Source organism: Phyllopteryx taeniolatus, chromosome 17, assembly GCF_024500385.1.
Source record: "Phyllopteryx taeniolatus isolate TA_2022b chromosome 17, UOR_Ptae_1.2, whole genome shotgun sequence".
NCBI lineage: Eukaryota > Metazoa > Chordata > Actinopteri > Syngnathiformes > Syngnathidae > Phyllopteryx > Phyllopteryx taeniolatus.
In genome coordinates, this window is record NC_084518.1 from 6,328,430 (window position 1) to 6,344,467 (window position 16,038).

At 41.6% G+C, this 16,038-nt stretch overlaps 1 protein-coding gene across 5 annotated transcripts in view; it reads left to right on the forward strand.

Annotated features, from left to right (window-relative positions):
• igsf9bb (immunoglobulin superfamily, member 9Bb) overlaps positions 1 to 16,038 on the forward strand; it is a 141,789-nt gene that overhangs the window by 42,881 nt on the left and 82,870 nt on the right. For all 5 annotated transcript variants that reach the window (XM_061751658.1, XM_061751662.1, XM_061751659.1 and 2 more), the window contains 2 exons: positions 10,370 to 10,521; positions 13,623 to 13,740. In XM_061751658.1, the coding sequence (XP_061607642.1) occupies positions 10,370 to 10,521; positions 13,623 to 13,740 (270 nt within the window). The remainder of the gene's footprint in view (positions 1 to 10,369; positions 10,522 to 13,622; positions 13,741 to 16,038) is intronic.

Consider the following 16,038-nt stretch of genomic DNA (forward strand, 5'->3'; position numbering starts at 1 on the left):
ATTAGATTAGAACGCGGAAGCTCCAGACTCTAGAATGCTGCTGACACCTTTAGCCCGAGTTGTTTTTTTTCTTCAGTGTCTGCGACATGACATTTGTCACCAAAAATAATGGCTGACTCTGTAATTGTGATTAGGTCTACTACAACTTGTGTTAACCATAAATAACATTGGTTTTCTGAAGTGTTCCTGAGCTCATGTGGTGATATCCTTTACACATTGATGTCGGCTTTTTGATGCAGCGCCGCCTGAGGGATCGAAGGTCACGGGCATTCAATGTTGGTTTTCGGCCTTGCCGCTTACATGCAGTTTATGGACCGTAGATGATGAAATCCCTAAATTCCTTGCAATTGTACGTTGAGGAACATTGTCCTTAAACGTTCGACTATTTTCTCACGCACTTGTTCACAAAGAGGTGAACCTCGCCCCATCTTTGCTTGTGAATGACTGAGCAATTTAGGGAAGCTCCTTTTTCTACCCAATCATGGCACCCACCTGTTCCCAATTAGCCTGTTCACCTGTGGGATGTTCCAAAAAGGTGTTTAATGAGCATTCCTGAACTTTCTCAGTCTTATTTGCCACCTGTCCCAGCTTTTTTGGAACGTGTTGCAGCCATAAAATTCTTAGTTAATGATTATTTGCTAAAAACAATAAAGTTTATCAGTTTGAACATTAAATATCCTGTCTTTGTAGTGTATTCAATTAAATATAGGTTGAACATGATTTGCAAATCATTGTATTCTGTTTTTATTTATGTTTAACACAATGTCCCAACTTCATTGGAATTGGGGTTGTAGTTGGAGTTTGTTTTTTTGGTGTAAAGTCAAGGTTAAGTCCTTGGCTAAGAGACTATAGGGGCACAAACCAGTACGAACTGTAGCCTGGTCCCAAGCCTGGATAAATCAGAATCCTCTTTATTTGCCAAGTATGTCCAAAAAAAACACAATGAATTTGTCTCCGGTAGTTGGAGCCGCTCTAGTACGACAACAGACAGTCAATTCACAGAACACTTTTGAGACATAAAGACATTGAGAAAAACAGTCACTGAGCAATAAAGGGTTGCTTGTTATATCGTAATGCCGGTACAAATTTTTTTTACAATTGTGCAAAAAGATGCAGAGTCCTCTTGCACTTAGAGCAGTTTGAATGACTAATATAGCAAAAGTCCGGTGCAATGACCATTGTGCAAAGGGTGCCGAGACTTGAAGGAGTGTATGCAGTTTAAAGTGACTAGTAGCGCGATCAATGCAGAGGGTTGTGTCAGAAAGAGCATCCGGCTTAAAACTTTGCCACACAAATATGAGTGTTCATCTAAAGAATTTCATGTTGGGTCGGTTGAGACCGGGTTAACAACAAGCTAGAGGGTGCCGGTGGAAATTCGGCTACTGTGGGTCGAAGATGAAGGAGAGGTGGAAAGTGGGTTCTCAGGCAGAAAGAGAAGAGGAAAGCACAGAGCCCAGAGTTGAAAGTGTGGCTTTGAATGTTGGGACTATGATAAGAAAAGCTAGGTAGTTGGTTGACATGATGATTAAGAGAAAGTTAGAAATATTGTGGCGGCACGGTGGCCGACTGGTTAGAGCGTCAGCCTCACAGTTCTGAGGTGCGGGGTTCAATCCCCGTCCCCGCCTGTGTGGAGTTTGCATGTTCTCCCCGTGCCTGCGTGGGTTTTCTCCGGGCACTCCGGTTTCCTCCCACATCCCAAAAACATGCATGAATTGGAGACTCTAAATTGCCCGTAGGCATGACTGTGAGTGCGAATGGTTGTTTGTTCCTATGTGCCCTGCGATTGGCTGGCAACCAGTTCAGGGTGTACCCCGCCTCCTGCCCGATGACAGCTGGGATAGGCTCCAGCACCCCCGCGACCCTAGTGAGGAGAAGCGGCTCAGAAAATGGATGGATGGATGGATAGAAATATTGTGTGTCCAGCAGAGCACCTGGAAATGCAGTCAAGCTAAAAGCTTTCGGCAGTGTTCAAATTATTTTACCATGGTGTAGATAAGAAATGAAATGGAGCAGGGGTTGTCTTCAAGGAAGAGTTAGTTCAGAATATCCTGGAGGTGAAAAGAGTGTCAGATCGAGTGATGTGGCTGAAACCTGAAATCAAAGGTCTTATGTTTGATGTAACTAGCGATTCTACCCCACAGGTAGGATGTAAACTAGAAGAGAAGACAAATTCTGAAAGGAGCAAGAGTCCCAGGGGTGTCAAACTCAATCTTGTTGTGGGCCAAATTGTAGTTATGATTTTCCTCAGAGGGCCATTATGACTGTGAAACCATACAAATATAGAAATGCCTCCTTATATTATTACATATACAATGGACCCTCGCATATTTTTCGATATTCGCTGATATACCTATTCGTCACACACATTTTTGGGGGGAACCTATCCACGGTAGTTAGCAGAACCCCCTGCTTATTTGCTTTATTTTTTCCCCAATCCCCTGCTGTGTCGTTTTTTTTTTTTTTGTTTGTTTTTTTTATCTGATCCCTTGCTCATTGATGTGTTTTTTTCAGGGGAAAACAAGTTCTTTTTTTATGGCGATTATAATGACTTCAATTATTCACAGATATTCACTATTCACGGTCAGGACGGTCTCTATCCCCTGCGAATAGCGGGAGTCCACTGTACACAACAATTTGATGGATAACTGGTTTTCAGTAGTCAACTAAAATAGCTTGTTTAATAATTGTTTTCAAAAAAGGGGTTGGTAACAAAAAAATGCTTGCAATATGTCAACATTATTAAAAATGAATAAAATGTGCAATTATGATATATATTTTAGCAAGAAACATGAAGTACACGCACATAATTTGCTTTAGCGGGCCACATAAAATGATGTGGTGTGTCGGATCTGGCCCCTGGGCCATGAGTTTGACACTAATGAGCGAGAGGACGAAGTTCAGCACATCCCAGGCAGACAGAGAGTCTGGATTGGTGCAGATTTTAGGGAACATGTTGATGGAGGGTGGCACGGAGGTCAACTGGTTAGCACATCTGCCTCATAGTTCTGCGGACCAGGGTTCAAATCCCGGCATCGCCTGTGTGGAGGTCACTGTTTATGTTGTGAGGTAGGTATTAGCTGACCTTTTTTCTCTGGCGAGGAAACAATTCAGGTAGTCAGACAGTACCACTGTCCAGGTATGGTGGGGCGGGCGCCGAGCGGGCACCGACACATCTGTGCTGGTTTCCGGTTTAGTCGCCCCAGCCCCCACACCCTTCACTGCTCTGCCAGTCCTCCTGTGGGGGAGGGGTAGGGTCGGGCTTGGGAGGACACTTGGCTGGGTGTCCCGGCACTCCGGCCTGCCCTCTGGCCTGCCATGCTTCTCTCCCGCAGATTTTTAATGCACTACATTTCCTACACCCCACCAAACACAATCACAGTACAGGGATAATGGTTGCCAGTTGGGGACCAGGTAACCATAGTAATAGTGTGGGTGGTGGGTTTTCACATTTCTCTTGGCTGGACTCCTGGGGCCCGTGGAGTAGTGGGGGTAGACCCCCCACCCCTCTTGGCCCCGCCTTCATCTCCCCTCTCTTGGCGCCCTCCCCCGTCTTGCTCACGACTAGGGTTGGGCGTCGTTTGGGTTTGGGATGTACCGGTTCCAGTTCCGGTCCCTTGTTTCGGTTCCGGGCGGTTCTTTGTTCCGGTTCTTCTGGGGGGCTGGGTCGGGGAGGTTTGCACACGCAGTTCCCTTCATGGACCACAATTGGCATCCATCGAGGTATTAGTTAAGGTTAGAGAAGTTTACTGAGAATGGTGTGCTTGTTTACGTGTAGGTACTTACTGTACTGTGTTGTTATGTGAAGTCTGTACTCAGTTGTTGATTTAATGTGGCTTCAACTAGACTAATATTTAAGTTATTGCTTCATGTTGATGTAACTGTAACTTGTGTGGCGTACATTACCAATTAATGAGTACAGTTAAGCTTAAGGTTTTTTCTTTGGATAAGTGATATGCCTACCACTTGGCAGCTACTGAAAGTAACAAGAAAGTTACTTTTTTTTAACTTAGTTTTGAAATCAAGTAATCAGTAAAGTTACTTTTAAGCTAAACTAATCAGTAAAGTAACTAAGTTACTTTTTCAAGGTAACTGTGGCAACACTGGTTCTATATTGTTAATACACAAAGAATACATCAGAAATAAAAAAAAAAATGGACATGGTCTTTGTCCTTTAAGATTCTGTTGCTCTGTACATGTGCTGAAATGTATCCAGTGTGTTTATAGACATTTGAGTTACGAACATTCGGACATATGAACGAAATGCCCCTTTAAGGGTGACTGCCGCCTGTCTATAGGGAAATGGTCACCCTTGTACATGAGAAAAGATGTCACTTGTGAATTATATATAAACTGTTTGTTGAGTAAACAAATTGATTCCTCACTCTCACAGCCACTGTATCCATCCATTTCTGCTTTTCTGAGGTTGGGTAACGGGGGCAGCATCTTAAGCAGGGAAGTCCGGACCTCCCTCTCCCCACCCACTTTGTACAGTTCTTCCAGGGCGATCCCCAGAGAGAACTTCTCTCCAGCGTATCCTGGTTCATCCCTCCTCCTGGTTTTCACATTGGGCCAAATTGGTTTGTTTTTTTTCCCCCCTCAATAAATAAAATCAATAGATCCTGCATTTTGTATTTTCTTGACCTGTCTTTTTTAGATTAAAATTGTCTTAATGATCCCAAACAAATACGTTTTCACGGGACTGTAATGACTTTAATTTTAAGGCTTGAGCAGAACCCTCCAGGATTAGTTTGCTGCTGATGTTGGGTGCTTCAGCACTGCTTCTGTTTATAGTTCCCAGTTTGCAGTCTAGCCCCGTCTATCATTGTCAAACATCAGTGGTTGTGGGTGATTACTCTGCACACTTTAGCTGTCAGCCCCGCTGAAATCGTTGAAGGACGTGGTGCGTATTGATTCTGGTAACATGCATAAAGACGATGGATACTGAAGAGAGTTCATTGCACACTTGCATTTCCCCAGGCATGTTAGCATCGTTCCTGTGAACCTCTGTCCCTCCTTTGTGACAGGAACAGGGGCGTCGTCAGGGGGTTAGACGAGGAGGGGGTGCAGGGGCATGTCCCCCTACTTTCTGAATGTGTCACCTCTGTCCTCCCACCCTTTTCCAGCCATTTTAAACATTTCAAATCCATTTGAACATGTCGTCACATGTTTTTCCGAGGTGCCCTGAACCACATCATGAACAGTCGGCGTGCGGATGAACAATCCCGCAAACAACCGATGAGACAGACAGCTGTGTGTCGAAAAAACTAGCGGAGCAAACTAACCTGCAAGAGACAAAAAATTCTCGCATGAATTTTTCCAAACAAGCAACGCAAGTTGAGTAAAACTGTTACATGTTGACATATTAACAAATAATTAATAAACATGAATAAACATTTAGAGATAATGTGGAGTGAGTCGTTCATTATTGTCATTATTATCACCCACAGCTCTTTCAGGTCAAAATTTATAAACATTTGAATACACTATGTGTGTCATAAAGCAAAACGTGTAATCTTGTGGAGCTGCTATAGTTCACTTTCTGTCGCTTGTGGTAAAACCGTAATTTGAATCAGAGCGTAATACAGTATTGTTACCTACAGTATGTTCACATTTGCCAACTATTTTAGGAATAGAAACAAAACCAATCCTTAGTTTCTCGTAAGAATGTGTACTCACTGCTTTGCACATATTTTTTTCCCAGATGTTATACTACAGTATAAAGAGCATTTATGCTTTGTACCTATTTCCTTTCAAGGAATCCTAAAGCTGTGATTGATTGCAATATATAAAATATAAGTTTGGAAATATCTGTAGTAAGTAAATGGTCTGATTTAATGTTCGTATTTTGTTGTTCATACTGAATTTCAATGTTATAATTAACATTGAGGCGGCACGGTGGCCGACTGGTTAGAGCGTCAGCCTCACAGTTCTGAGGACCCGGGTTCAATCCCTGGCCCCGCCTGTGTGGAGTTTGCATGTTCTCCCCGTGCCTGCGTGGGTTTTCTCCGGGCACTCCGGTTTCCTCCCACATCCCAAAAACATGTATTAATTGGAGACTCTAAATTGCCCGTAGGCATGACTGTGAGTGCGAATGGTTGTTTGTTTCTATGTGCCCTGCGATTGGCTGGCAACCAGTTCAGGTTGTACCCCGCCTCCTGCCCGATGACAGCTGGGATAGGCTCCAGCACGCCCGCGACCCTAGTGAGGACAAGCGGCTCAGAAATGGAAATTAACATTGATAAATAAATGAATTTGACATTGACGTTCAGAATCAGTGGAAATCGGGGAGTTTGAGAAGAATAAAAATCCACCTGAATGCAAAAAAGAAAACCACTTATTATGCAAGTGGAGCAAAAAGTTCCACCTTTTGAGTGTCGCGGCTCTGTACGCAATGAATAATAGCACTGCACTGAGTGTGTGCACAATGTAGGCTATTGTGTACAATGGTAGTATTGACTAGGAGTAAATAGAAATGGAAATAATTAATATAGTCATGGAAAAAATATTAGAACCCTTGTTTCTTCAGTTTTTTGTTCATTTTAATGCAATGTGCAACTAAAGGAACCTTTGTTGGACAAATATAATGAGGAAAACAAAACTAGCTCAAAGAGTTTAAAATAATGAAATTTAATTTTAATGAAATGCTGAAATTAAACAGAATGTAGAAACAAGAATTAAACACGGCACATTTACACGTTTAAAGCTGTTATAAAAAGGTGAGGTTTTCAGGAGTAATTTGAAGGTGGAGTGATCTGAACAGGCTTGTAAGCATTTGGGGAGTGAGTTTCATAGGGTGGGGGCAGAGATGGTGCAGGCTCTGTCCCCCTAGGTTCAAAGCTAGGTGCGGTGAAATGGGGAAAGGAAGAGGGCATCTGAGGAGCGGAGGCTTCGGGAGGGGGTTTGGTGGTGGAGGAGGTCAGTGATGTAAGAGGGGGCCTGATTATAGAGTGCTTTGTGAGTGAGAATAAGGACTTTGAACTCGATTTGGGTAGCCAGTTAAGCATACAAAGCTGTACTATGGCTTAATTAAAATTTGTAGGAAAAAAATGCAGATTTTGCAATGGAGATGCTACAGGAATACACGTAAACCGATCAGATTGAGTCCTAAAGTGATTAGAATTGGGATATTAAAATAACAATTATGACAGAACAAAATCTGTATTGCATCTGTGACATTGATATGTTCATTTATGTATTTGACTCGGGATTGTCAAAGTGGCCGAGCAGTTCTAAAACACAATTTAATTTTGTTTTGTCAAGGAGTCAATGCCAATTGTATGATCGTCTCTCGTGATAATCTAGCTCACTTTACAGCAAAAGATGATTTTAATATGGTTTTGTTAAAATACAGCCAACCAACGCCTACATAAACTTTGCCTGACCTAAAACAAAACAAACAATAGATGAATCAGTAAAACTGTTCAAGAATGTGTAATTTTGTAACTGGTCTTGGTCCGGTAGGATTTTGATGATGAAAACATTACTTTGTCATTTTCCAAATTTTTATTAAATACTTCTAAAGCCACTTTGCAAACTTTGAAATTTCAAAGCAATTTAAAAAGCTTTGGCTTATAAAGAATGGAGATACTCGGTGAGGTTCATGAGTTAGTTTATCCTGTTTATTTCCTGAAACATTAGCTATGTCTGTATAAAATGTTAAACCAATTGCTCCCTTTGTGGGTTAGTATTTTCTAAGGGCTATGTGTGCCCAGGCATCTTGGGTATAAAATAGCGCAGCATGTCTGCACAGCGATTAGGGATGAATATTTGGAACGCGTTATGAATTATTCATGTATTTTATTTTAATAAAATAAAACTGGTGATTTGATTTTACAGGAGTCTGACCAAACATGCATGTCTCTTATTACCAAATCGTTGTGAATACAGGGTGTCCTTTTTGGGAACTAACCAAAAAAGAGTGCGCGATGCACAAATTGATTTTTTTTTTTGTTCTAAAAAGAAATAATAAAATACAAATAAAAATAAAAGTTCATATTATGGTAGTATTCATTTTGCATATTCATTGAGGAACACATACAAGTAATTGTTTGCAAAATTAATGGAATGACATGGAGTTCCAACATAGCATGCAACTATCCAGTCTCATCAGCAGCATTGTATAAAGATTTCATTGATGCCTCTCACCTCATTTAACAGCAGAACAACTTTATTCCAACCTTTATTTCAGTCTCCCACGATACTGAACAATGTGTGACCATGCCAAGTGCAAAATCAATAAAAGGCGCTACTGCTGGATGAACATTTTGGAACACCACTTGAGTCTTACTGCTTTTGGACAGTGATTCAGCCTAAATCAAATAACCTTTGGTGTATAGTCTTTTCGTCTGTTAATCTCTTTTGTTGTCTTGCAGAAAAGGCACAAGAAGCCAAAAAAAAAAAAAAAAAAGCAAAAGAATACATCGTTCATTGTTTAAAGATTGTTAAATTGAAGGGGGAAGCACGGTTAACGCGTCTGTCTCACAGATCTGAGGTTCTGGGTTTGAAAGCCATCTCAAGTCTTCTTGTGTGCATGTTCTCCCTGTGCTTGAGTGAGTTTTCGCCGTGTACTCCAGGTTCCTCCCACATTCTAGAAATATGCATGTTATGTTAATTCTACTGTGGACTCTAAATCATAGGTGTCAAATTCAAGGCCCGGTGTCCAGATCTGGCCCACCACATAATTTTATGTGGCCCGCCAAAGCAAATCATGTGCTTCGACTTTATGCTTTTTGCTACAACACCAAAATTGCTAATTGTCTTCACTTTTAATTCGGGGTGCAACTAACGGTTGTTTTAATAATTGATTAATCTATTGATTATTCTTTTGATTAATTGATGAATCGGATTAAAAAAAAATATATAGAAATATCGGTATTGGCCAAAACTCAAGGCTACAATATCGGTATCGGATCGGAAGTGAAAAAGTTGGCTTGGGACAGCACTAGTTTTTCATTCATTGTGTGTTAGCTTTGAGCTAGCAATTTCTGTGAGCAAAAAAACAAGTAAAGTCTGTGATGTATTTGCACATTCAATAGGTGTAATGTGTTTAGGTTTACAGTGAACTTCTACTGGAGTGTCAATAAACAACTTTAAGGAAGCAACATTCACTCTTACTTTGTGCTACTATGGTAGCACTTTTGCAACCTGTTGTTGTGATCACGTGGGCTCTGCATGCTATCCGGGGGTTGCTGAATAGAAGTGCTGGAGCGGCGTATGGAACGGAATACTTGTATTTGAGTGGTAAAATCTGAGATTTTAGATCCAGTGTGATGTGATCCGATTCTAGTTTTTTTTGCTGACGTTGGACCGATATTCGATCTCAAAGATCGGATAGGGAGACCCTTAATGTTTTCTTTTCCATCCCTTTATTCAAACGCAGGGCATTATTTCAATTTGACAGGGCAGAAAATGCAAATGAAAACGAAATGACTATGATTCAGTTACTGGTTTTGGTCGTAATGTGTGAGAAAATAGGCAAACGTTGATCATTCTTTTTCAATGAAAAAGTAGATGTTTGTGCAAATGTTTTATTTTGATTAAACACAAAGGTTAACCTGAATATTTAATGTTGAGAGCCTGAAATTCTGAGGATTTGGACAATTTTAAGTTTAACACCATGTAATATGGTGTTCATTCACTAATAAGTTCGGTAGACACGCTATAGGCTTTAATTGCTTGTGCTGGGGCCACTAATAACAGCACAGGTTATACTAACATATCAACTCACAGGTTCTTTTAGGTGTTTAGACACTAAAAAAGAATCCCAGCGCACCACTCGTCAGTAGCACTGCCTTGCTCATTTCCCATATCCTGTCCCGCCCTTTTCTGTAATCTCTCATCTTGTTCTCTTGGTTAGTTATTGCATGTCCTCACTGGGTGTGAGTTTGACACCCCTGTGAGTCTAAATTGTCCAGAGATGTGAATATGAGTGTGTGGTTGTTTGTCTATATGTGCCCTGTGATTGCCTGTCGACGAGTTCAGGGTGTTCCCCACCTCTCCCCCCAGGTAAGGTGAGATAGGTTCCAGCTCAACCATGACCCTAATGAGGACGTGTATAGAAAATTGATGGTTGAATCAATTGAGGTCTCGTTTGCTGCGCTGGAATCTTTGCAAATCCAGACATTTTGCTTTAAATTTTGGTGAAATTCTGAATTTCAGGGACAAATTTAGAGGTGCTACTCTTTTAGCTTGTGCGCACACTTTAGCTAACACAAGAAAACCTCAAATTTATTATGTTGTTCTCAATTTACATTGCAAACTGAAGGAATGAGTAGACGTTTATTGCGCTGCATTTATACAGTACATATTCATGATTTTGATCAGAACACTTTCGTAACGTTTTTACCTTTGCTTTTTCCCCACTCCTCAGCCCCTCCCGCATTCACAGATACGCCAGCTCAGTACGTTGAGGCCAAGGAGGGAGGACGCATCATTTTGACCTGCATTGCGTTTGGCAACCCCAAACCCTCGGTCAGCTGGTTGCGGGAAGGCAACCTTCTCGTCTCCAGTGCAAAGTATAAGGTATAAATACTGAATATAGATGAGATATTTGATGAAATAGGATATCAGTTATGTGTGGAAAGAATGCACATATTCTTTGCACCTAGCCTAATTTTCACAGTCTGGCATTCTGGTTGAAACAGAAACTATTACAGTAAAATGGGCTTAAATGACATCTACTGCTTCGTTATATGTATACAATTAGCAAACATTTAATCTTAATGTAGATGCTAGCCTACTTACAAACTTTGAATTACAAACTTTCGGACATATGAACAGACTGCAGTGTTTGTAAAAAATTTTGTTTTGTAACACATATTCGCTTGTGTTCCAGCTGTTCCATAACATTTCTTTGTGTTTTATGTTTTTTTGTATTTTTTGTTGTTGTTGCTAAAATTTACCCATTCATCATGGCTAATGTCAAGCGTGAGGCAAATGATGATAGTGGCAGTGCTAAGAAGTGGTACGCAATGTCAATTGTAGCAAATGTTGCCATAGTTAGGAAATTAGGACATGGTTAAACAAATTTGGTGAACGTGGCACGTTTGCATTATTGCCCATAAGAGTTATCCCAGACGGCGACTTTGTCAGGCAAGTAACGCAAAGAAAATGTGTCCATGTTTGGAGATGGCAGCTGGGAACACCGCTCTCCATGTGAGAGGCTCCCTTCTGCAAGTTCATACAACATAAATCAGTCAACAGTTGGGGGCGGCATGGCTCAGGTGGTAAAGTGGTCGTCTCCAAACCTGAAGGTTGTGAGTTCAACACTCAGCCCTTGTGACCATGTCGAGGTGTCCCTGAGCAAGACACAGAACCCCCAGTTGCTCCATCAGTAGGTGAATGAGGAGACAGTGTTAAAGCGCTTTGAGTACCTTGAAGGTAGAAAAGCACTATACAAGTGAAAGCCTTTAACAATTGGTATTTATTTTTCATCGGTTCTGAAATGGGAAAATTGGCACCAGTTTGCAAAAGTGTAAGTAAGTCAGCCGAGTGCTGACAAAAACGCTGAAAAATCAGCAAAAAAAATTCCCAGGCACCCTTATGGTGCGTTCACACCAGACGCGAAGCAAACCTTTGACTTACGTTACTTGTGCGAGTTTGACTGCGGGCATTCGTTTCATTTGCGCCACACGTACCGGAGAAGAGAAAGTGTTTCTCCTGGTAGATCTTAATAGATAGCGTGCGTGCGAGCGAGAGAGAGATGAAGAGAGAGAGAGAAAGAGACTGAGCGAGTGAGTGAGTGAGTGAGTGAGTGAGTGAGTGAGTGCGTATCATGTGTGGCTTATGCTATTGCTACCTTGGTTCATAGTAAAGTACAAGCAACAGCTGTAACATAAATATACTGTACTTACCAGATATGCCGACTTCCTCGCTCACCATTCTCCAGGTCTGGTCGCTTTTCGTACGGTCCTGGTATTGGTGGCAGGCGTTATCAAAACGTTCTGTGTGCCCACAAACAGCAATGATCATTTTATTCCCAATTTTTCTGCTCAAACAACTCCAGGATGTTGTGTATATTTTAGATGCCGATTGGCTGTAACGATGAAGCGTCATGCAAATTTGTCGAGGTGGAATTTTCCATCTCGCCCAAATCGGCAAAGAAGCAAATTTTCACGTGTTTGCCCCACTTGCGTCGCATCAAAATGCATCTTTTGCATCGCCCGGCACGAATTCGGCCCGCATCAGAACAAAAAATGTCAGTTTCTTGGATGAAACAACTTTCATCATTCAGAAGAAAATATACTAATATAGACTGTTTTTTTTTCTGACTACTTTGAGACTTAAAAATAAATTCAGTGAACTGGCTCCTGAGCAGGTGAAAGGAAGAAGTATTGCTATTTTTGTCTGCTGTTCTTTTCTGCAGACATTAAGTTTTCTAATGATGAGTTAAGCAAACACCAGTGGATCAGTTAACAGAATGTAATAGATCTGGACTAAATGACATTTGGTGGATGCCGAATTCATTCATTCATTCATTCATTCACTGTCTCTCCCAATACTTTGCCTAAGAGGCTGGGTACAACAATTAATTGCAGGAATTCAGTTAGTGGATTATATTAAAAATGTATTTGGTACCACATTACAATGTCTAAATTATAGTAAACATTTTAGCTGTAGAGTCAACACTAAACACAGTGGCTATAAAAACACTACGTCACAGTTCAAATGCTGTTTTTGTGATATAAACAAATGAGACCAAGATAAATAATTTCAAAACCTTTTCCACCACCAATATGGCCACTAACCTGTACAGCCCAATTGAAAAAACAAAGACATACTGTATTTTAGAGAGAGCTAGTAATTCTGAACAATCCCACATCCCCGTTATAAGAGGGTGTGCTCTCTTGCGCGACCACATTATCTCAGTTATTTACTTTTACTGCCCTTCTCTAAAAGATTTTTAAAAAATTCAATTGAGTTGGACACATTAGGGAACATTAATGGTGGAAAAAGTTTTGAAATGATTGATCTTGGTTTCATTTTTTATATATATATATATATATCAGAAAAACCTGGCATTTGAACAGAAGTGTTTAGACTTTTTATATCCACTGTATACAGTAGACCCCCGCATAGTCGCAGTTCGGCACACGTGGCTTCACGTATACGCTATTTAAAAAAATAAATAAAAATTAATCCAATATTTTTTCTATTTTAAATTTGTATTTATTATTTTTTTGGGGGGGGTGAATCAACCCCGTTTAAAATAATAATAAAAAAAAAAGAAGCTTTTTTTTCAATTGAATTATAATAGGCGTCAATTATCCATGGATTTTCGCAATTAAATAGCAAGAGTCCATTGTATTCAGTTTCTCAGAAAAGCCTTAGCCAAGTTTAGTACTTTATTAAGTTAAAATCAAAGCAAAATATCGAGATTAACAGTCCAAATTTGGTCATAAATAAAAAAGCTTGCATAATTGCAAAAGAAAATTGTCAGAGTAACAAATGATTATCCAGCACAAACAGACAAACAAATTAAATCAACTGAATGGAAGAAGACGAAAGGACAAGGCTCGAAAGTAACATCTATAATGTGTCAAATTACACGATAAATCAGGGAACCAAATATGAAAAAATTAACTTCCATGACTGATTGTAACAGTTCACATTTGTATGTTCAGGTATTTGATGGGAGCTTGACAGTGCAATCTATCACCCGTGAGGATCGTGGTGCCTATACATGTCGAGCCTTTAGCCCCCAAGGAGAGGCCATTCACACAACACGGCTGCTAGTTCAAGGTGGGTAGCTCCTTTGTTTTCACCAACTAGTCACTGACATGCTGAAGAGGTATGTCACTTGTTCTTGAACGTTCCATACATGCATAAAATTATCCCTTTCCTTGACGCAAGTGAATAACCAAAATGAGTGAAGTTGGAGCATTTGCAGCTACTTGTAGTAGCTGGTTGTTGCACATATGGATTTATGGTTTGGTGTAGAACCATAAGGTTGGTTGTAACGTAATGTTTTGACAAGCAAAGACCCATTGCCCCAAAAATGTTTTGTCACACACAAGCCCTCCCACCTCTCCCTGATTGGGCTCCGAGCATTCTACCTGCACAGAGATGTACGCTGCCGTTCAGTGATATGGTATAAACAACATGGAATTAACCACCTACAACAGCTATTTAACGATAATGTTTTTAGGACGTGATGAATCCAAGGATTCCAAATAACAGGCGGAAACCTTCTTCAATACAATAAATTAAAAGCAGCAATAAAAAAGCAAATAATGAAGCTTCTCCCGCATATTAAAAGGAATCTCTCAAAAGTTTATAAATTAATTTCACGTACTAAATCAATGCACTTACCAATCACCAAATGGGAAGAAGACATTTCCATGTCTGCTGACCGTAGCTACTGGATGCAGATTTGTAACAATACGTTTAGAATGACAAAAAACACAAATATACAGCTTATACCATATAAGGTGCTCCATAGAACACACTTTACTCAGTACACTATGCATAAAATGGGCTTCTCTCCATCTAATATATGCGCGCAATGCACCAAAAATACCCCAGGGACCTATTTTCATGCTATATGGGAATGTACACCAATTCAAAGCTTTTGGTCTTCGGTTATACAAAAACTCCCGTCTATTTTGAACTGCAGGATTCCACTTTCCCCAAGATTGTGCATGCTTGGCGACTTAAGCATAAACGACCGCCCTAATAAGTATTCCCAATCACCACTAAGAAAACAATTATTTTAAGCTGGAAAAACAAACAACCTATTAACATCAATCAGTGGTTAAATCTCATCATGGAATATATTGCTTTAGAAAAAATATCAGCAGAACGAAAAAATCAATTACATATATACGTAGATTCCTCAACATGCTAAATCTAGACTCTTGATTCCTTTCCCTGGGTAGGGTGCCATTTGACAATAACAAGACTATTTTCATAAGTCTGAAAGTAAACAATTGAAATTTGTATTCTTTGTTGTCGAGATTCTTGTCGTTTTATTATTATTCTATTTATTTATTTCTCATTTCCCACACATTTTAGATTGGTTTGCATGGTGAGAGGACACATGCATGGGGTGGGGATCTTCTTCTCTTGTTTGGGGTTCCGGTGTCTGTGGGGGCAGGACTTTCTACACTCCTTCCTGATCTTGGGGGTGTGAGGGAAGCACTGGGGCGACATCCTGGGGAGTACTGGTGGTGTGATGGTGACTCGCCCATGTTCCGTGGGTGCTGGAGCGGTGCCAGCTGGTGCCCGCCTGGGTCCCCCGCTCTGGCTGCAGAGGGGTGGGGGGGGCCTGTTTCTCCTCGGGCCTGCTTCCTCCTCTTGTCTCTGTTCCTTGCGTCCCACTGCAGTTGCCTCTTCCCGTGGGGGGGGCGGTACCCTGCGGGCTGTGGGGCCTGCTGTGGTGTTTTTGTCCCTGCCTCGTTTTTTTTGGGGGGTGTCCACCTCCCACACTTGAGGGTGGGTAGTGAGTGCTGGCGGGAATGTCGGGGGAGTCCCAGGGTCAGTGCTGTGGGTCTGGGTGGGGTGGCCCTCTTCGTCGGTGGTTGTCCGGCCTGATGGGCCCGACCTGCAGGAGCCATGCCTCTTAATCACTCACCTACCACACACTCACACCACTCACTGTATATATTTTTCTCACCAATCACATCTGGGTACATATACTTATCAAAGGGTTCCTGGGGGACTGGTATGGTATCGGGAGGGTGTGGATTTTAAATGCATCACACACACTCCCCACGTTTTAATGCACCACATACACCCATGTCTGGGGGGCCGTGGGTCGTGGGTGGGGGGGGATTTGGCTGTTCGGCAGCAGTGCCTGGCAGCCCACCAGCTCACTAGCCTCTCCAGATTTTAATGCATCGCACCACTCGGTGGGACACTGATACCCTGCCAGTCGGGCACCTGCAGCCCCCACTGGGTGGCCAGTTGTCGGGGAGACTCGGTGGGGCCGGCGCACCTGGGGTCCCTCGGTGTGGAACGTGTCCCGTCCACGGGGCTGCTCTCGGGTGGACCCCTGGGCCCTATCGCGCCCCTCAATTGATTGGGTGGGGCCACGCACTT